The 22357-nt window shown below is 38.8% G+C and overlaps 1 protein-coding gene across 2 annotated transcripts; it reads left to right on the forward strand.

Annotated features, from left to right (window-relative positions):
- Positions 1-1838: 1838 nt before the first annotated feature.
- FBXO5 (F-box protein 5) lies at positions 1839-15595 on the forward strand. 2 transcript variants are annotated; one of them, XM_011996791.1, is made up of 5 exons: positions 1839-2465; positions 10088-10805; positions 12664-12754; positions 13660-13842; positions 14693-15595. In XM_011996791.1, the coding sequence occupies exons 2-5, from the start codon at positions 10126-10128 to the stop codon at positions 14942-14944; spliced, it is 1206 nt and encodes a 401-aa protein (XP_011852181.1). In that variant the 5' UTR covers positions 1839-2465; positions 10088-10125; the 3' UTR covers positions 14945-15595. The 2 variants fall into 2 exon arrangements, with proteins under 2 accessions (XP_011852181.1, XP_011852180.1); XM_011996790.1 differs by lacking the exon at positions 1839-2465 and adding an exon at positions 2617-2842.
- Positions 15596-22357: the final 6762 nt, after the last annotated feature.

The following is a 22357-nucleotide window of genomic DNA, read 5'->3' on the forward strand; positions in this document are numbered from 1 at the left end:
CTTTTTCTGGAGAATAAAAAAACTGCTGAAGAACAAATCTAAGCTGAGGATAAGATCCAAAGGTTGTATTCCAGATGCTCAACTAATTTAATGAGCCAGGCGCAGTGGCTCATGCCACCCAGCACTTTGGGAAGCCAAGGAGGACGGATCAGTTGAGGTCAGGAGTTCAAGATCAGCCTGGCCAACAAGGTGAAAGAAACCCTGTCTCTACTAAAAAATATAAAAATTAGCCAGTCGTGGTAGCGCATGTCTATAATCCCAGCTACTTGGGAGGCTGAGGCAGGAGAATCGCTTGAACCAGGAGGCAGGGGTTGCAATGGGCCAAGATCGCACCACTGCACTCCAGTCTGGGCTACAGAGTGAGACTCAGTCTCAAAAACATAAAAATAAAAAATAATGTAATGAGAACCCTTGCCTGCTTCAAATTTTGTATTTCTGCCAGCATCTGAAAATAAAAGGTGAATACAGTTATCTCTAAGGTCAAATTGTGAAGTAATGTGAAATGTACTAAAATCAACCAGGGCTCCAGCAGACAGTGCTATAGGCTAGCACAGCATAGGCGGAAAGCACATGGACTTTTTGAATCCTGCAGACTGGCACTAGCATTTCTGCTTACTAGCTGTGTGGTTCTGGTAGCCACAGTGAGAATTCACTCACACTGAGAAGCACAACCATTATACACTGAAAATAATGCTAACCTATTGTGAGAATGAACAGCTAACATTTACATTATTTTTTACATAAAAAAGCTGTTACAGTTTTAATATTCTATCAACAAATACCTACCTTGCCAAAATTCTTTCAACAACTAACCACTGCAATCAGAAGAAAGTCTAAACTCTACATGGAAAACCCATAGGGTCCCACAGGATCTGGCTTCTGCCTACCTCTCTAACCTCATCTCCGCTCTTTCTTGCTAAGTTGTAGTCAGGCATTCCCTCTGCTTATTATTCCCTGTTTATTATGCAGCTCTGCATGGCCAGTTCAACATTCAGATCCGGGTTCAAAGCCTCAGAAAGCGTCCTGACCATCCAAAAACCTTAACCTATACTAATCTGCATTCTCTACCCCAATACATTATTTCATATCCTTTTTCGTGTTTTGAAATTGTTCACTGTCAACTTCTTTCCCATTGATCTCTGTAAACTCCCTGAAGGACAGGACTTTGTCTTTTCAACTCTGAAGCTCCAGGACCTAGCCCCAGGGCCAGGCTAGAGTGAGACAAGGAAGCACAGGCCTCAGGTGCATTTACGGGGATGAAAAAAATTTCAGTCATCAAGAGTGACACTATTTTAATGTAACCTTTTTCTTAAATGGAAAAGGCAAAAAGCCCATAATGAACTAATTATCAAAATTTTAGGTAGACAGGATCCACCCAGCACTTGTATGACTCATCCTAATCCTGACCACGCCACACAGGACTCGTCACTAACGGTACTGAACACTGACCACAAATAACTCACTCCGAGGCTGCAGAAAGGCACCAGAGGGAAACAGCAAACGAGGATTCGCCTTTTTGGAGTTCACATCCCGTGGCATCACTGGGCTGTAGCCATAAAGCTGAGTTCAGGGAATGCACTGTCCTACTTAAGTGCATATTCAAATTGTGAAAAGTTGAGCATCACTAATACTCCGGTACACTTTCATACTGATGTCCACGCCAGCCATCACTAAAAACTCCCTTGGCCAGGGGCGTCCAGGGGGGACTTCTATTTATTCTTTTTTTGGGAGCAGGACTACTGTCTCCTACGCTTGGTCCTTGAAGGAGAGGAACAAAAACCCAGGAAAGCGTAAACCAAGTGTCTGAAGGGTGGCTGAAAATACAAATAAATGCGCTCGCAAGGAAGAAGTGCCTCGGTCCCACCCTCGGCCCCGCCGGAAGGCCCTGGGAGACGCAGCCGCAGGTCTCCCACAGCTGATGTCAGCCAGGCGCAGGGACAGCCGCACAGCCCCTCTAAGCGGCCCGCCCCTCATCCAGCCCCGGGAAAAAAAAAATCGCGGGGAACCCCGGTGCGCAAGCGCCGACCCGCCAACTCTGCAGCCACAACCCGCCAAGGCGCCTGCGCAGAGGCGTGGGTCAAGGGGAGGGGCAAGTTAGGAGGGAGAGCCGAGCGCGCGCGTAAATCCTAGAGAGGCGGGCTAAGCTGGGCTGGGGGGAGGGTCCGTCTTCCGGAAAGTCTGGATTCCCGGACAAGCCGAGTTGCCGCTCACCGAACTGCTGTTCGAGAGATGATCGAAGAAAGTCGGCTACCATTTGTACCCATCGAAGATCTCCAGATGGAAGCCGGCGCTGAATTTGGGCTGAGATTAGGACTTGCAGGAGGCCGGTCCGGAAGACGGCGGAGGGAATCTTGGCGGGCGCACGCATGCGTGGTAGGCCCTCCACACGTGTGGCCGGGCCGCGGCCTCCCCGCGCTCGGAGGTCCCGCCCCCGGCCGTAGCATCTTTCCGGACGTGGGTAGCCGGTAAGCTGGAAGGGGGCTGGGCTTCGCGGCTCGGCCCCGCCTCGGCAGCGTCCAATTGGGCGCGGAAGAGGGCGCCCCCACCCACCGCCCTCCTATTGGTGCGTGCATGCGAGCGACGCGTCTCATTGGACCGCGCGGATTTAGGCACCAAATTCAAAGATTTTAAAAGTACCAGCTGGCGCCTTTTAAGAGATACAGGTCTGTGAAGCAGGCAGGTTGCTCAGCTTCCCCCGGAGCGGTTCCTCTACCTGAGGCGGACTCCACGTCGGCTGGCATGAGCCGGCGCCCCTGCAGCTGCGCCCCACGGCCACCCCGCTGCTCCTGCAGCGCCAGCCCCAGCGCCGTGACAGCCGCCGGGCGTCCTCGACCCTCGGATAGTGAGTGAGGGGAGCGGGCGCGAGGGGGGCGCGCACGCCAGAGGGGTGCATGGGGAGGGCTGCAGCCTGAGGCCCTGACCCGACATCGCCCGGAGCCTGGACGCGCGGCCACGCCACACGCCCGGCCTCGGGCGGCGGCAGCGGTTCCTGGGTCCGGGAGGAGGGCGGCTGGGGATCTTGGGGAAGCCAGATGAGCCAGATGTGCAGGGGCCGGATGGCGGGCCGCGGGGTCCCGTCACCCACACTGACCCTGGACTCCAACCCCAGGAGGTGCGGGTCGTGGCATCCCAGGGCGCCCTTTTTCCTTCTCGGAAGACCCACCAACCCCACCCTGCTTGAATAGGCGCCAAATGCCCCTCCCCTCCCCCACCCCGGGGCCCCCGGCGGTGACAGGGCTGCGAGCAGGCAGCCCCCAGGGCCTGGCCAGGTGCCTCACCTTCGTCCCCCTGCGCCCCTTTTCTACATCTGCCCCGCACCCTCACAGCCAAAGGCAGTTTCCCCGATTTTTCGCGGTCCCAGCCTTACTGGCGGGCGCGGGAGATCGCGCTCGCGGTTATCTCCCGCCTCCTCCGCGTGTCCTGCGCCCTGTGGGGCAGCCTCACCGATCTCTCAGGAGTTCTAGGGTCTCCCTCCCCACTCCCGCCAAACGGAGAGACCCCCCACCTCATTGGACCAGACTCAACTGGGACATCCAAACAAAAACGTTACTTTTTCCCATTTTTTTCTCCCTTTGCCCATTAACCCAGTCTCAGGGCCTGGAGTGGAAAGGGAAGAGTTTTTAAAAAGCAGTTTTTACTACAAACTTTGAATTTGTCCATAGTATTAAGATGATTTTGTGAGAATCGAAGAATTGGTGACTTCTTCCCCATAACTCATGAAGAACTAGATAGTCCTTTATTTCAAAGCTTGTAGAGAATGGAAGGCACTCAAATGCTTATTTTTACCCTCTTTGTTGCTACCTCTAAATAAAATCCATATGCCCTTATTTTTACCTGAGAAATAACCCAAAATGAAAAAAAATAGCAATTCGGCATTGTACTATTTTGTAATGACTCTTTTATTAGAAAAGAACTCTAGACGTCTCTGGAGAAAAAAAAAAAGCTTAATTTTAATTTTAATAGAAAGTATATTTCTAGAAGATCCTGGATCATCAATCTACCATTGAAATTTTGAAGCTTGATGGCTTTATGAGGGTTTTTTTTTCTTTTTTGATAACTCCATTTGTCTTTACTACCTTGCTCCTCAGAAAGAATTTACTGCCTGTTGGAATTTTTTCCCCAGTTTACAGGTTTGAGGAGATGAAATTAAAAATACATATATGTTACCTCCAAATAGTTTTGAAAGTAGGCTTTTCTAAAATTTTCTCTTAAAGATTATGGTCACAAGCACTGGGCCTCTTAAACTCTTAAGGAATGGCCATGCCTAACGTTGACCACATGGTGGTTATCTGTAGGTATTAGAGACTGGAACTTAATTATTTTAGTTAACAGAAGAGTTACAAAGATTTTTAAGGACTGCAGCCTTATTTATGATATTTAATATGGAGGATCAGGTCTATATTGGAAAATTAAATGTAAAGTCAAACATTGTAAAATTTTCTTTTCTCTGTATGACTGGGCTGGGAGTCGGTAAATGAGAAGTTTAAACAATGCCATGTATGAGTCTTATTACTATCTGCGCTTGGGGGAAAAGTAGGAATAGGACATTCCAAGTTCACAAAGCTAGTCAAAAGGTTAAGCCAGGATTTTCATTCAAACTTGAATCTGATTCTTAACTCTATACATTCTAATGGAAAAGTATGTGTTATTCTGAAATATATACTTCTTTGTGAAATGTGCTTTACTACTTTTAAGTGTTAATGATTGGCAATGTAAGGAATATGAAGGGATTTGGCTTATGTGATTAAAAAGAGATTGTATTGACTAGACCCTTGTGACAGGGACTTTGCCTTGCATTTAGTCCTGTTTTATTGTCTTACTCCCATTTTATGGATGAGGAAACTAAGGTTTTTAAGCGTTAATTTCATCAGTTTTTCCATAACTTAGTAAATAGCACTATATCACCTTAGATACTCAAGCCTTAAACCCCAGGGTGTTTTTTTACTCTCCTTTTCTTCATATCCACATATAGTAGATTAGCAGCAAGCTGACTTTACCCTCCTAAATAACAGACCTTGAATCTATGCAGTTATTTTCATTTCCGCTACAATCCTTCTAGTCTGAGTTTCCCACACTCTGTACTTCTGTGATAAACACTTCTAACTATATTCTCTCTGCTTCTACTTTTACCTTCCTGCAATTCATTCTCCACAACTGCCAGTGATCTTCCAAAAATGTAAACCAAACCTCAGTCCTCCACATAGGACCCAGCCTACCCCACAAATCTGCAGATCATTCTACCTCTTCAACTATAATTTTCAATAACCTCCCCCAACTCAGCCCTACAGATATTTCTCTTTATTGAGCACTCACATTTTTCCTTGTTTCCTATGTTTCCCACCATCTGGAACTCTTCCACTAGATTTCCATAAGGTGTTCAGATTTCAGAATGTCAGCTTTGCTAAAAGATCATCCCTAATTAATATCTTTCTCTCCCCCTACCCTGTCACTGAGTGGATGTTGGATAAATAAGTGAAATGGTTCAACTGAACTCTTAGCCCTCATCTGTTTAATTCAAGAGGTTATGAAGCCATATAATATTTTCTGTCTTTCTGGATAATAAGTCAATTATATGAATATTTCACATATTTCCCAAATTTGGCCTGGTCATTGGAAAACACTTAGCTAGTTAAAAGGAATGGATTTAACCTTTTGCAAACAGTTGCTTCAGCTTCCTTTTTTATAAAACATCATGCTATGCTAATCTGTTTCTTCTGCAGTATTGTTATGGAAATGAAAAATACATTAATTTCATGTTTTAAAATTAAATCAACAACCAACATCCAGATTTCACTTTCGTTTAATACCTTTCTCCAAAAAAAAAAAGGAAATCAGAGTTCCTTGGAGAAATGGCTGATTCTAGGGCTGGAACAGGGAAATTAGGAGATACACTTAGAGCATCTTGTAGTCCCAAAAAGTAAGGGATGTTCAAAACACAAAATGATTTCAGTATGTGAAATGGACACCAATGTCAACTGAAAGAGCTCACAATAGCAAAAGCTGGAACAATTTGAGCAATAGAATAAGTAGTATTGAATTATAACCCAAAGTCTATGAGTTTATACTGATATAAATGATTGGTAGTATGAATAAATAGGAAATTAATGGACAAATCTGCTGTACAGAAGAATTCCAAATGATTTATAAATTTACTTCTTTAAGTGTGAGGTGTGCATAGTGACTTCTTTCCAAAAAGTTTCAAATGGAAAAAGAACAAAAAGGAGTAACTTTACATTTGGAAGAAGCTCAGAAATACTGCCTCAGCCAAGTCATCAAGGTTAACATCAGTTCAAATCATAGGACCTTACCTCTGTGGTCTAAAAACCCGCAGCCCCAGACTAAGGCTGAGAAAAACTTGACAAATCCTAATTGTGGAACAGGCTACAAAATAACCAGTATTTCTCAGAATTGTCAAGGTAATTATCAACAAGGAAATTGTCATAGTCAAGAGGAGCCTGAGGAGATATGATGACTAAATATAATGTATCCTAGATAAGACCCTGGAAGAGTAAAAAGGCTTTAGGTAGGAACCACAGCAGTCCACATAAAATAGGGATTTTAGTTAATAATGCAGCAATATTGGTTAATTTGTTGTGACATGCATTCATGTTAGTAATGTAAGTTGAGCAATGAGGGTACAGGAATTCTGCACTATTTTTGCAGCTTTTCTGTAAATTCAGAATAAGTTCATTAAAATTCTTTTAAAATACCAAACCTGTTTTTCTTTTTTCTTTTTTTTTTAAGACAGGGTTTCCCTCTGTCTTCCAGGCTGGAATGCAGTGGTACGATCACAACTCCCTGCAGCCTCAACCTCCCAGGCTCAAACAATTCTCCTGCTTCAACCTCCCTAATAGTTGGGACCACAGGTGCATGCCACCATGCCCAGCTAGTTTCTTTTTAAAATTTTTATAGAGATAGGGTCTCTTTATGTTGCCTAGACTGGTCTGAACTCAAGCAATCTCCCAATCCCAGCCTCCCAAAGTGTTGGGATTATAGGCATGAGCCACTGCACCTGACCTAAATACTAAATCTAATTATTCATGTGAAAATATATGTTGTTGCAAGAGGAATGTGGTAGTCATTTTAACTCCTTAAGTGCTAATTTCATGAGGAAGAATACAGATTCTAATGTTGGTATTAGCTAACAAAAAAAAATGGGAAACACATTTTTATATCATATGTCTTCATTGTGTCAGGCACTGCTGTTTGCTTGGATTTTGTCATAAGCAGTAACAGTCATGTCTGGCCTTTAAGAAACTTAAAAGTACTTTTAAAAATTTCAATTTGGTAGTGCTTTAAAGTAGGGTTTGATGAGGTCTGAAAAGTTCCCTCAAAAAAAAAAAAAAAAGAAGAAGAAGAAGCTCTCCATGAGTAATGGATTAGAAGCTAAATAGGCAAAGGAAGCGGAAAAGATATTCTAAGTAGGGAAAGGCATAATGTACAAAGCCCCTGGGATGGAAAGGTCATTGTTACTAAGGACTGAAAAAGGGCCAGCTCACATGAGAAAAAAATGTACACATTTTTTTCTTTAGTACCTTAAGTGCGCTTGCACCATAAATTCTGGCTTTTCTGTCATTTTTATAAACAGTATAAATGTTATTCGTAAGATCTGTTTTTCCAGAGCACCTCATTATAATGAGGAAGAGAAATCTGGCTCATTTAATTAGCTACCTGTATTGGGCAAACTAAGCTACACACTTCAGTATGCTCAATTGTAAAAATAACAATTCCCCATCCTACTTCAGAAGGTTTGTAAGCATTGGAAATTGCAAACTTCTAAACAAGTATAAAGTATTTGCATCATTATTAGCTCTAATTTTAAAGAACTGTCCATATTCAAAGAACAGTGTTGAATGAAAGAGGTTCTATAGGACAACCTCCCAGTAACTGTTCTAAAGACAGCAGAAAGAGAATGACTTTGAATTCCTGAAGTATTTTCAGGCCTTTTTGGTTTAGGCAGCTAGACAAAGCAGAGCGTGCCTTCATAAGTGGCTTCTGTTTTTTTATCCTCTCATGTAAATTGTGGTCATGTATAAATCAAACCTAATTCTTTAGTTGATTTGAGGCAAAAATAGAAGCAGTCTCTTGGCATTTTTTACTTTTCCTCTGAATGAAAGTAAACCACTCAGAATCATTTGTTCTAGATTTAGGGTTAATTAGGGAGCTAGAATTTGTATATTCTTTATTTTTTATGCAGCTCAACTCTTAATTTTCTGTTTAGTGGATCCTGGAGCACATATTATGTGTCTTTCACTGTATTAACTTTGGGAATTTACAAGCAGTTTCTCTCTACAAGTTAGGTTCTATGAAAGTATCCATTTATACTTTGAGTTGAAAAGTTTTGCTCTATGTAAAAAAATGGTTAAATTTAATGTGAACACATTGCCAATATTTAGTGCAGACTAAGCATACTGATGCTATATACATTTACTTACAGGATAAATTGTTAGCTATATATGATTGGCTTGTGTGGGGATGGTAGATGGGGCACATTTTAACCTGGCATTTACTATTCAGGCTTTCTTAGCTCATGTCCGCATTGTTTCCCTACTCTTATTCTCTGCCTTCAACAATGCTAAACAGTTTCTGAACCCATCTACCATATTCCTTCCCAGCATTGTGCCATTGCTCAAATTGTGATTGCCCTTACCAGGCCACTGTTGCCTGACAATCCTAATCACTTTTTAGAGTTGTGGTTCTCAACTGAAGAATAGAGGAAATTTTGCAGCTGGCCTTTTCCCCTCCCCAATATTTGGCAATAACTGGTAACTGGAGATATTGCATATTGGGAGTGGGGGCTGCCCCTGGTGTCTAATGGGTAAAGGCTGCTTAACATCCTACAATGCACAGGACAACCCCTGAGAACAAAGAGGCATTCACTGCAAAATGTCTATAGCACAGGGATGGTGAAACCTTTCTTTAAAGCTATCTTAAGACGCTGCCTGCTCCATTGTGTCTTAACTGATTTCTTAGGTCCTGAGTGTTGGAGCAGGGTGGTAATAAAACCCTGAACAAGTCTTTCCCTTTTTTCTATTTATCATTAATAGCAAGTTTATCTTAAGTTATTTAAAGCAATTGAACAGTAATTTACACCTGCTGCCCTACCACTCATATTTTTAAATCTGGTTAATTGATTAGAGTGTCATTCTCTTCTTATTTACCAACTCTTACTTTTGATTGATAGCAGAACTATTCATTCTTACGGTGGAATGTCTTTGTTCAGTGATTAAAAGACAGCAGTTTCCAGCACATTATTAGAGAAGATACAGGGAGATGTCCCTGTACTTGAGTTTACTATCCAGTAAGGTAGACAAACACTTGAAATATATTAGAAGGTCACCAAGAGCACCCATCAGAATAAAACTTGGAGATAAGAGCTGTGGGAATTCAGGTAGACTTTAATTTATAGTTGTTTAAATGTGTTATTAGTTCTTTTCTCCATGCTACCTATAGATTTCTTGATTAGTTATTTTAAGGCTTGCAATCATTGCTAATGGTGAAATAATATACAAAATTTTTATTATTTTTATCAAGATTATTCCCACCCTTATACATTGTCCTCCTGTACTAATCTTAACCATTTTCGCTGTCAGTGGCTTGGGTTGTGCTTAAGTCAAAGAGAACCATATGTCATTTAAGTCCAAGGAATAAACACTGAATCTAAAAGTATTTGTGGTTACTTTAAGGATAACTTTGACCATAGAGCCTACTCTTTTGATACATCACATTTCCTCATTTGTTCCATAAACACAGATGTTTATTATATAGCCCCTTTTTCCACTGTTTTTTACTCAATCAGTTATAGATAACAGTCAGATGTTACAGCCATCCAAAAGCAGTCTGTTCTGAAATGCCTTCTCAAGAATAATATAATTTGTATATACTTACAAGATTTAAGTAATATTTTCACATATTGTTGTCATATCAATAATTAAACTTGAATAACATCACAGCTGTATAAGCAAGTACATGTAGACAATACCTAACGCTGAGAGATTGCAAAGTAATCTTTGTATATCCCAATTGAAGAAGTAGGGATGTGTGGAAATTTTGCCAGTAAGATGTAAATGTTATGTTCTTTTTATAGGTTGTAAAGAAGAAGAAAGTTCTACCCTTTCTGTCAAAATGAAGTGTGATTTTAATTGTAACCATGTTCATTCCGGACTTAAACTGGTAAAACCTGGTGACATTGGAAGACTAGTTTCCTACACCCCTGCATATTTGGAAGGTTCCTGTAAAGACTGCATTAAAGACTATGAAAGGCTGTCATGTATTGGGTCACCGATTGTGAGCCCTAGGATTGTAGAACTTGAAACTGAAAGCAAACCCTTGCATAACAAGGAAAATCAACATGTGCAACAAACACTTAATAGTACAAATGAAATAGAAGCACTAGAGACCAGTAGACTTTATGAAGACAGTGGCTATTCCTCATTTTCTCAACAAAGTGGCCTCAGTGAACATGAAGAAGGTAGCCTCCTGGAGGAAAATTTCAGTGACAGTCCACAGTCCTGCCTGCTACAAATACAAAGCCCAGACCAATATCCCAACAAAAATTTGCTGCCAGTTCTTCATTTTGAAAAAGTGGTTTGTTCAACATTAAAAAAGAATGCAAAGCGAAATCCTAAAGTAGATCGGGAGATGCTGAAGGAAATTATAGCCAGAGGAAATTTTAGACTGCAGAATATAATTGGCAGAAAAATGGGCCTAGAATGTGTAGATATTCTCAGCGAACTCTTTCGAAGGGGACTCAGACATCTCTTAGCAACTATTTTAGCACAACTCAGTGACATGGACTTAATCAAGTAAGTACTGTTTTGAATATACATGTTAGCATAATCCACTGAACATTGCTATTAGTGGCTCAGTACCACCAGCTCATGCAAAGGCTGTTGTACAGGTTGAGTGTCCCTCATCTGAAATGCTTGGGACCAGAAGGATTTCAGATGTTTTTCGAATTTTGGAATATTTGTATTATACCCTACAGGTTAAACAGTTGAACATCCCTAATCCGAAATCCAGAAGTGCTCCAATGTGCATTTCCTTTGAGCATCATGTCAGCATTCAGAAGTTTTCAGATTTTTGGATTAGAGATGCTCAACCTGTTGTAGGTAACCTTACAATGTTGTTTAATTGCAGTAATGACTTTTGCTGGTGTTTTGCTACCTATGTGCCACTAAGATGAAAGAAAACTTTAGAATTATGCATTTAACCTAGTCATTTCAAATTTTATATTCATGCTATTACAAAACTGTTTCTATTGGATTAGGATCTTTGTTCCTTTTAGTTTTGACATTTCTAATATGTAAGTTACATCTTTGGGGCTTAACTATAAAACAGCCTAGTTCCAGTCTACATGTCTAATAGGCATTATGACTTGTCACACCAGAAAGTATGAAGTAATTTTTGTTCTTTCTAAGCCATTTTTTGGTGGTAGGGCTCTCCTAGGTTTGATAGTCATGAAAATATGAAGATCCACAAATAGGGATTTGTGATTTATTATTATTATTATGTATGTATGTATGTATGTATTTATTTATTTTGAGACAGGGTTTCACTCCCATCACCCAGGCTGGAGTGCAATGGTGCAATCTTGGCTTACTGCAACCTCCGCCTCCCAGGCTTTGTTTATGATGATTTCTTAGAAACCTTGTGCTAACCACCATTTCTTTCTCAATCTACCAAGGAAAATCACTTAGTCAGATAACTTTGAGAATTAAGGTGATTATGCAGACTAGAATTAGATAGGACTCAACTGGGGTTGGGTTTTTGTTTTTTGTTTTTTTTTGGCTTTTTGAAAAATTATCTGGAGGTACTCTTTGCAATTATGAGTTTACACTGGTCTTTATGAAACAAGAGCTAAAGCAAAACAGATATAAACAGCTTCTTGGTTTTTTTTTTTTGTTTTTTGAGACGGAGTCTCGCCCTATCACCAGGCTGGAGTGCAGTGGCGCGATCTCGGCTCACTGCAACCTCTGCCTCCCGGGTTCAAGCAATTCTCCTGCCTCAGCCTTCTGAGTAGCTGGCACTACAGGCACGTGCCACCATGCCCAGCTAATTTTTGTATTTTTAGTAGACACGGGGTTTCACTGTGTTGGACAGGATGGTCTCTCGATCTCTTGACCTTGTGATCCGCCCACTTTGACCTCCCAAGGTGCTGGGATTACAGGCATGAGCCTAAACAGCTTGAGGGACAATCAAATCAGTATCACAGATTCTACTTTTCCTGTTAACATAGTGAGTTTCTAAAGTTGGTTTCTAATAGCAGTCTGCCTAGAGTACTTTGAAATTTGTCTATTACTTTTACCAGATAGCTAACATGGTATCATATATATATGTATATACACACACACACACACACACACAATGGTGGCTACTATTTGATGTTTGCAGATATTGTGAAAAAATACTGTACAAAGCAGTGGTTCTTAAGCCTCAATGCACTTAGAATTACTTGATGAGGAGGGAGCTTTTTAAAAATACAGAGCCCTGAGCTCCATTTTAGACCAGTTAAAACTGCCAGGCAATTGTAATGTGGTCAGGTTTGAGAAGCACTACTAATAATGTAAATACCTTTTTGCACTGCTAATGTTTTTCTACTGTATTCATCTTAGCTCTTTGTGATGCTTTAATTATTTCATTTATGGTAATTTACTTTTCCAGTGTGTCTAAAGTGAGCACAACTTGGAAGAAGATCCTGGAAGATGATAAGGGGGCATTCCAGTTGTACAGTAAAGCAATACAAAGAGTTACCGTAAGTGTTTGCAGATGTTTTTAGTTAAAAATGCACTGCTAGTGCTCTCCTAGAAATAGAGAAGAAAAAAAAAACAGGTAATCTGGAAACACTTCTTTACATTCATAAAGTATTTCAACCTTATACTAGAACTTAGAAACCACATTCAAAAATAAATCTCAACTCAATCATTTATTTCTTGAATTCTTCCTAGAAATAGAATGTCTAAAGTAACAAAGGGAAAATTACTCAATTCTCAGATAGAGTTGACCATTTAGTCAATCTTAGTTGCCAGTTGTGTGTATGTGTATTTTATAACGTGGAAAATTTGGAAAAGCTGTTTCACTTTTTAGGTATTAAGTACCATATAGACTCTGCCTTTAAAGTGATTTCTCACAGTTTTGGTTCACAGTTTCTGTCTATAAGTTAGGCTTGGTATGTGTGAGTATTTAGGTATTGCTTTAAGTACGTGCAGGTAAATTGCATGTAGGGATAAGTCTCTTACATAATCTTGTCATTTCTTTTTGTTTGTTTGTTTGTTTGTTTGTTTGAGACGGAGTCTTGCTCTGTCGCCCAGGCTGGAGTGCAATGGCCGGATCTCAGCTCACTGGAAGCTCTGCCTCCCGGGTTTACGCCATTCTCCTGCCTCAGCCTCCCGAGTAGCTGGGACTACAGGCGCCTGCCACCATACCTGGCTAATTTTTTTTATGTGTTTAGTAGAGACGGGGTTTCACCGTGTTAGCCAGGATGATCTCGATCTCCTGACCTCGTGATCCGCCCATCTCGGTCTCCCAAAGTGCTGGGATTACAGGCTTGAGCCACCACGCCCGGCCATCATTTCTTTTATGTACAAACATAAAAATGTCTCATTGTTGAGGATACAGGAAATAATTTCTAAGTTCTATTGAAACTTTTTTTTTTATTAGGAAAACAACAATAAATTTTCACCACATGCATCAACCAGAGAATTTGTTATGTTCAGAACCCCACTGGCTTCTGTTCAGAAATCAGCAGCCCAGACTTCTCTCAAAAAAGATGCTCAAACCAAGGTATCCAATCAAGGTGATCAGAAAGGTTCTACTTATAGTCGACACAATGAATTCTCTGAGGTAATTTTTTGTCTAATCATAAATCTTAAAACATAAGGGATTTAGAGTAAGAAATGTAAAAGAACTTTCAAGGTCAAAATGTAACTTGGCTCTAGATAATAACTAGTTTATTCTCTGACATTATGAAACCTGATATTGGTGATCATTTAAATTTAATTGTACTATGATTAGAACTATTAGGGATTTCATTAGTGTCCTGTTCATTTCACTCACAATAATGTGGAAAACAAACATGAAATTAGGAAAGTACACAGAAATGTATGTCTGAATATTAGGTACTGTTTGGCATTGTTTATGAAAGTTCAGTGATTTTGGGTTCTAATTTAGAAGCTGAGGAAATAATGAAAAACCTAGATTTCTTATAAAAGTAGTCAATACTACATTTTGCAGTTTCCACCTTTAAGAACTGAGGAAGAGAGTTAAGTGGAAAAAGGCAAGCTTTCTGAACTTGAAGGCCTTCTATTATACCCTCAGATCAGTGAGTGATGTGTGCTAAAAGTTCTACTCACATGTAGATAACTTTGCAAGCTTAATTTAGATAACTTACCAAAATTATAGAATATTTTCTGATTCATGTTGATCAGTAAATGTAAATCCTACATAACAAAACTAGTCTTAAATTTTATGCCATAATGAGTAATGCAACATACAAATTTATTCAGAAAGTATTTATTGAGCATCTGCTAGCAGGTACTACATAGATAAAACTTAGGGCAGTAGTTATCGTATGTGTGACAGTGATATTTCATACATGTATTGGGGAAGGTGCAAGGGTGTCCTTGGTTTTACTAACTAAAGTACATGTAATCCTTGCTGAAATTTGTTTATAGTTGTTTTTTTTTCTTTTTAGGTTGCCAAGACTTTGAAAAAGAATGAAAGCCTCAAAGCCTGTATTCGCTGTAATTCACCTGCAAAATATGATTGCTATTTACAACGGGCAACCTGCAAACGAGAAGGCTGTGGATTTGATTATTGTACGAGGTGTCTCTGTAATTACCATACTACTAAAGACTGTTCAGATGGCAAGCTCCTCAAAGCCAGTTGTAAAATAGGTCCCCTGCCTGGTACAAAGAAAAGCAAAAAGAATTTACGAAGATTGTGATCTCTTATTAAATCAATTGTTACTGATCATGAATGTTAGTTAGAAAATGTTAGGTTTTAACTTAAAAAAATATTGTATTGTGATTTTCAATTTTATGTTGAAATCAGTGTAGTATCCTGAGGTTTTTTCCCCCCAGAGGATAAAGAGGATAGACAACCTCTTAAACTATTTTTACAATTTAATGAGAAAAAGTTTAAAATTCTCAATGCAAATCAAACAATTTAAATATTTTAAGAAAAAAGGAAAAGTAGATAGTTATGTGATACTGAGGGTAAAAAAAAAAAAATTGATTCAATTTTATGGTAAAGGAAACCCATGCAATTTTACCCAGACAGCCTTAAATGTAAGTCTGGTTTTCCATCTGTTAGCATTTCAGACATTTTATACTCATCTTCTCAATTGATACCAATAGGAATATCAACTTCTGGAGTCTATTAAATGTTTTGTCACCTTTCTAAAGCTTTTTTTGTGTGTATATTTCCCAAGAAAGTATCCTTTGTAAAAACGTGCTTGTTTTCCTTATTTCTGAAATCTGTTTTAATATTTTTGTAGACATGTAAATATTTCTGTATTTTTTATATGTCAAAGAAAATGTCTTTTGTATGTACATACAAAAATAAATTTTGCTAAATAAAATTGTTACAAGCTTAATGTATACCTTTTATAAACATTGTAATCCTGGAAACAACTGAATTAGGAAGCTGCAGTAGACGCGTTTGTGTGAAGGCATTGAATGGATTTTTGTGATGGTTTTTCTGGGGAGCTTCTGAGATTTTTAGACAGTACCCTGATCCCGGTTTTTCCCCACTTAATAGCTTAATTCAGTAGTTGTGGGTTGGGTCTTGAGATAAATATCTCGAGATGATTCAATACAGGAAGAGCATAAAAGACACTGGTAAATACTGATGTAATTTATCACTAAACCAGCTGAACTTGGATTAAATAGCACCCCATACCCCCAAAAAAGCTAGAAGGATTTAAATTGTATAGAATAAGACGCCGTCTTGGCTGCAGTCAAACACATGTGCTAGTAACAAGAGCCCAGAACAAGGATGTCTTTATTCCTTAATTCCAAAGTTATGTTTCAGTTTCAATTATGAATATGGGGAAATCCTAAGAGGTTGAATTCAGACTAGACCCTTCAAAGATTGAAGGGTGGGCCTTGGATGCTATCAATTAGGCCCCAAAGAAGTTTAAGGGCTTTGCCTTTGATCTCAACAAAAACCTAAGGTAGAGGGTCCCTCCTGTCAACTCCCAGGCAATCACTGATCTTTGTCACTGTAGACTTTTCAAGGATTTTCTATAAATGGGGTCAAAATTTGCTTTCACTGAAGGCTATTTTGACATTCATCTGTGTGCATGCATCAGTAGTTAATGGGCTTTCCTTACGAGGCAGTATGCTGTTGGATATACGAGTTCATTCACGAGTTGATGGATGTTTCGCTCTTTACTCCATTTTCTGCTATTACAAGTAAGGTGCTGTCAGTGCAATCAAATTAGAACTCAAGATTAAGGAACTCACTCAGAACCACACAACTACATGCAAACTGAACAACTTGCACCAGAATGACTACTGGGTGAATAACAAAATTGAGGCAGAAATAAAGATGTTCCTTGAAACCAATGAGAACAAAGACAACGTACCAGATTCTCTGGGACACATTTAAAGCAGTGTGTAGAGAGAAATTTATAGCACTAAATGCACACAAGAAGGCAGGAAAGATCTATAATTGACACCTAACATCACAACTAAAAGGACTAGAGGAGCAAGAGCAAACAAATTCAAAAGCTAGCAGAAAATAAGAACTAAGCAAAACTGAAGGAGATAGATGAAAAACCTTCAAAAAAAATCAGTGAATCCAGGAGCAAATGTTTTGAGAAGATCAACAAAATAGACCGCTAGCCAGACTAATGAAGAAAAGAGAAGAATCAAATAGATGCAATAAAAAATGATAAAGAGGATATAACCACCAATCCCACAGAAATGCAAACTACCATCACAGAATACTATAAACGCCTCCACGCAAATAAACTAGAAAATCTATAAGAAATGGATAAATTCCTGGACATATACTCCCTCCCAAGACTAAAGCAGGAAGAAGTCAAATCCCTGAATAGACCAACAACAAGTTCTGAAATTGAGGCAGTAATTGATAGCCTACCAACCAAAAAAAGTCCAGGAAGGGATGGATTCACAGCCGAAATTCTACCAGAGGTACAAAGAGGAACTGGTACCATTCCTTCTTAAACCATTCCAAACAATAGAAAAAGAGGGAATTCGCCCTAACTCATTTTATGAGGCCAGCATCATCCTGATACCAAAACCTGGCAGGGAGATAACAAAAAAAGAGAATTTCAGGCCAATATCCCTGATGAACATCGATGTGAAAATCCTCAATAAATTACTGGCAAACTGAATCCAGCAGCACATCAAAAAGCTTACCCATAATGATCAAGTCAGCTTCATCCCTGGGATGCAAGGCTGGTTCAACATATGCAAATCAATAAATGTAATCCATCACAAACAGAGCCAATGACAAAAACCACATAATTATCTCAATAGATACAGAAAAGGCCTTCGACTAAATTCAACAGCCCTTCATGCTAAAAACTCTCAATAAATTAGGTATTGATGGAACATATCTCAAAATAATAAGAGCTATTTATGACAGTCCCACAGCCAATATCATACTGAATGGGCAAAAATTGGAAGCATTCCCTTTGAAAACAGGCACAAGACAAGGATGCCCTCTCTCACCACTGCTGTTCAACGTAATGTTGGAAGTTCTGGCCAGGGCAATAAGGCAAGAAAATAAATAAAGGATATTCAATTAGAAAAAGAGGAAGTCAAATTGTCTCTGTTTGCAGATGACATGACGGTATATTTAGAAAACCCCATCATCTCAGCCCAAAATCTCCTTAAGCTGATAAGCAACTTCAGCAAAGTCTCAGGATACAAAATCAATGTGCAAAAATCACAAGCATTCCTATATACCAATAACAGAGAAACAGAGAGCCAAATCATGAGTGAACTCCCATTCACAATTATTACAAAGAGAATAAAATACCTAGGAATACAACTTACAAGGGATTGAAGGACCTTTTCAAGGAGAACTACAAGCCACTGCTCAAGGAAATAAGAGAGGACACAAACAAATGGAAAAACATTACATGCTCATGGATAGGAAGAATCAATATCGTGAAAATGGCCACGCTACCCAAAGTAATTTATAGATTCAGTGCTATCCCCATCAGGCTACCATTGACTTTCTTACAGAATTGGAAAGAACTACTTTAAATTTCATATGGAACCAAAAAGACCCCACATAGCCAAAACAATCCTAAGCAAAAAGAACAAAGCTGAAAGCATCACGCTAACTGACTTCAAACTATACTACAAGACTGCAGTAACCAAAACAGTATGGTACTGGTACCAAAACAGATATATAGATCAATGGAGCAGAACAGAGGCCTCAGAAATAACACCACACATCTACAACCATCTGATCTTTGACAAACCTGACAAAAACAAGCAACGAGGAAAGAATTACCTATTTAATAAATGATGTTGGGAAAACTGGGTAGCCATATGTAGAAAGCTGAAACTGGATCCCTTCCTTACACCTTATACAAAAATTAACTCAAGATGAATTAACGACTTAAACGTAAGACCTAAAACCATAAAAACTCTAAAAGAAAACCTAGGCAATACCATTCAGGACATAGGCATGGGCAATTACTTCATGAACAAAACACCAAAAGCAATGGCAACAAAAGCCAAAATTGATAAATGGGATCTAATTAAACTAAAGAGCTTCTGCACGGCAAAAGAAACTATCATCAGAGTGAAGATGCAACCTACAGAATAGGGGAAAATTTTTGCAATCTATCCATCGGACAAAGGGCTAATATCCAGAATCTACAAAGAACTTAAACAAATTTACAAGAAAAAAACAATCCCATGAAAAAGTGGGTGAAGGATATGAACAGACACTTCTCAAAAGAAGACTTTTATGCAGCCAACAAACGTATGAAAAAAAGCTCATCATCACTGGTCATTAAAGAAATGCAAATCAAAACTACAAGGAGATACCATCTCATACCAGTTAGAACTGCAATCATTAAAAAGTCAGGAAACAACAGATGCTGGAGAGGATGTGGAGAAATAGGAAAGCTTTTACACTATTGGTGGGAGTGTAAATTAGTTTGACCATTGTGGAAGACAGTGTGGCGATTCCTCAAGGAACTAGAACCAGAAATACCATTTGACTCAACAATCCCATTACTGGGTATATACCCAGAGGATTATAAATCATTCTACTATAAAGACACATGCACACGTGTGTTTACTGTGGCACTATTCACAATAGCAAAGACTTGGAACCAACCCAAATGCCCATGAATGATAGACTGGATAAAGAAAATGTGGCACATATACACCATGGAATACTATGCAGCCATAAAAAAGGATGAGTTCGTTTTCTTCTCAGGGACATGGATGAAGCTGGAAACCATCATTCTCAGTAAACTAACACAAGAATGGAAAACAAAACACCACATGTTCTCACTCATAAATGGGAGTTGAACAATGAGAACACATGGACATGAGGGGAATGGAGTGGCATCACACACCAGAGCCTGTTGGGGCTGGGGGACTGGGGGAGGGATAGCATTAGGAGAAATACTTAATGTAGATGACAGGTTGATGCGGGCAGCGAACCACCATGGCCCGTGTATAGCTATGTAACAAACCTGCAGGTTCTGCCCGTGCACTCCAGATGTTAAAGAATATATTTAAAAAATAATAATAATAAAAAAGTAAGATGCTGTAAACATTCATAACAAGTCTTTGTAAGTGGTTATATTTTCATGTCTTAGGTAAATAAGAGTAGAAAGGTTAAATGGTATGCTGCATGTATTTTCAGCTTTTTAAGAAAATAACAAAGTGTTTTCTAAAGTAGCTGTGCCATTGTATGTTCTCAAATAGTGTGTGGGAATTCCATTTATTTCATGTTCTTGTCAAAACTCGGTATTGTCAGTCTTTTTAATTTTAGTCATTCTAATGAGTGCATAGTAGTATCCTGTTTTAATTTCCGTTTCTCTAATTATTAATGATGTTTAGCATCTTTCATGTTATTTGCCTCTGTACATTTTGGTGACGTGTTAAAATTATTTGCTTTTGCAACGTCATGAGAGAACTTGAAAAAAATTATTTCCCTTTTTTAATTGTGTTATTTCATTGTCGAGATTTGAGAGTATATATTCTGGATACAGGTGCTTTATCAGCATATGCCTTGTCTTTCATTTGCCTTTTTATTATTTATTTATTTATTTATTTATTTATTTATTTATTTATTTATTTATTGAGACGGAGTCTCGCTCTGTCGCCCAGGCTGGAGTGCAGTGGCCCGATCTCAGCTCACTGCAAGCTCCGCCTCCCGGGTCCACGCCATTCTCCCGCGTCTGCCTCTAGAGTAGCTGGGACTACAGGCGCCCACTACCATGCCCGCCTAATTTTTTTTTTTTTAAGTAGAGATGGGATTTCGCCATGTTAGCCAGGACAGTCTCGATCTCCTGAGCTTGTGATCTGCCCGCCTCGGCCTCCCGAAGTGCTGGGATTATAGGCATGAGCCACCGCGCCTGGCCGTCTTTCATTTTCTTAGCAGTATCTTTGGAAGTTTTTTTATATAAAGTTCAAATTATCGATTTTTCCTTTATGGATCACACTTTTGGTGCTGTATCTAAGAAATACAGTGGAATATGTGGATCTAAGTGGATATCTATTTGTTCGACACTATTTGTTGACAAGACCATTCTTTCTTTACCGAACTACCTTTGCACCTTGGTCAAAAATCAGTTTTATATAATTATGAGGGACTATTTCAGGACTTAATTCTGTTTAATTAATATCTGTGCCTCCTGAACTCCAAAACCACACTGCCTGGATAACTGTAGCTTTATAAGTCTTGAATTCAGGTAATGAGAGTTCTTTATTTCTTTTCTGCCAAAAAATAAAAAATAAAAAAATAAAAATTCCCTCTTTTTCCCCAAGTTGTTTTGCCTATCCTACTTTTTTGGCATTTCTACATAGATTTTATAACCAGCTTACCAATTTCTATAAAAACATGATGGATTTTGATAGGGATTATAATGAATCTATAGATCATTTTATAGAGAACTGGTATCTTAGCAACCTTGAGTTTTTCAATCCATTAACATAGAGTTCTTCCACTGATTTCCATATTTCAAAATCTCTCTTAGCAAAGTTTTATCTTTTCATTGTATGTCTTGTGCACTTTACATCAGCTTTACCCCTGTTTTTTGTGCTATTGTAAATGGCATTTTAATTTCAATTTTCAATGATTTATTGCTAATGTATTGAAATACAATTTATTCTCATATTGATCTTGTATTCTGCAACCTTGCAAAACTCAGTTATAATTGAAAGTCTTGTTCTCTGTAGGTGATTTTTGTCTTCTACAAATAAATACAGTTTTATTTCTTCCATTTCAATCTATATGGTTTGTATTTATTTTCCTTGCCAATTTGTACTAGCTAAAACCTCCAGTAAAATAGAAATAAAAAAATGTTGATGAAGATACGCTTGCCTTATTCCAGATGTTAGGGGAAAACATTCAGAATGATGTTAGCTGTAGGTTTTTCAAATATCCTCTTATCAAGATGATGTTCCATTTTATTCCTAGCTTGTTGGGAATTTTTATCAGAAATGGCTGTTGGATTTTGTCAATTTTTTTTCTCCATCAATTCATACAACCATGTGGTTATTCTCTCTGGATTTGTTAACAGAATTACATTGATTGGTTTTCTAATGTTAAGGCAATCTTGCATTCCTGGGGTTAATGCCACTTCATCACAATGTATTAACTACCCTTTTAAAATATTATATATTTAAATATGTATACATATATATTTGTTAATTTGTATTTATATTTATGAGGAATATTGGTCTGTAGTTTTCATACAATGCCTTTGGGACATATTATTTTCTTTTCAATTTTCTGGATGTTTGTGTAGAATTGGTATGATTTCTTCCCTTACTATTGCTGGAATTCTACAAGGGAGCCATCTGAGTCTGTCATTTTCTTTGTGAAAAGGTGTTTGAAATACAACTTTTTAATAGATAAAGGGCTATTCAGGTTATCTATTTCTTCTTGAGTGAGCTTTAGTAGTTTGTATCTTTCAATGCATTTTTAATTTAATTTATTGTATTTATTGGAATAAAGTCATCACAATATTCTAGTATCTTTAATATTTATAGAATGTGTACTAATGTCCTTGAGGAATCGCCATACTGTTTTCCGTAATGGTTGAACTAGTTTACAATCCCACCAACAGTGTAAAAGTGTTCCTATTTCTCCACATCCTCTCCAGCACCTGTTGTTTCCTGACTTT

The sequence above is a fragment of the Mandrillus leucophaeus genome, unplaced genomic scaffold (assembly GCF_000951045.1).
Source record: "Mandrillus leucophaeus isolate KB7577 unplaced genomic scaffold, Mleu.le_1.0 Scaffold524, whole genome shotgun sequence".
NCBI lineage: Eukaryota > Metazoa > Chordata > Mammalia > Primates > Cercopithecidae > Mandrillus > Mandrillus leucophaeus.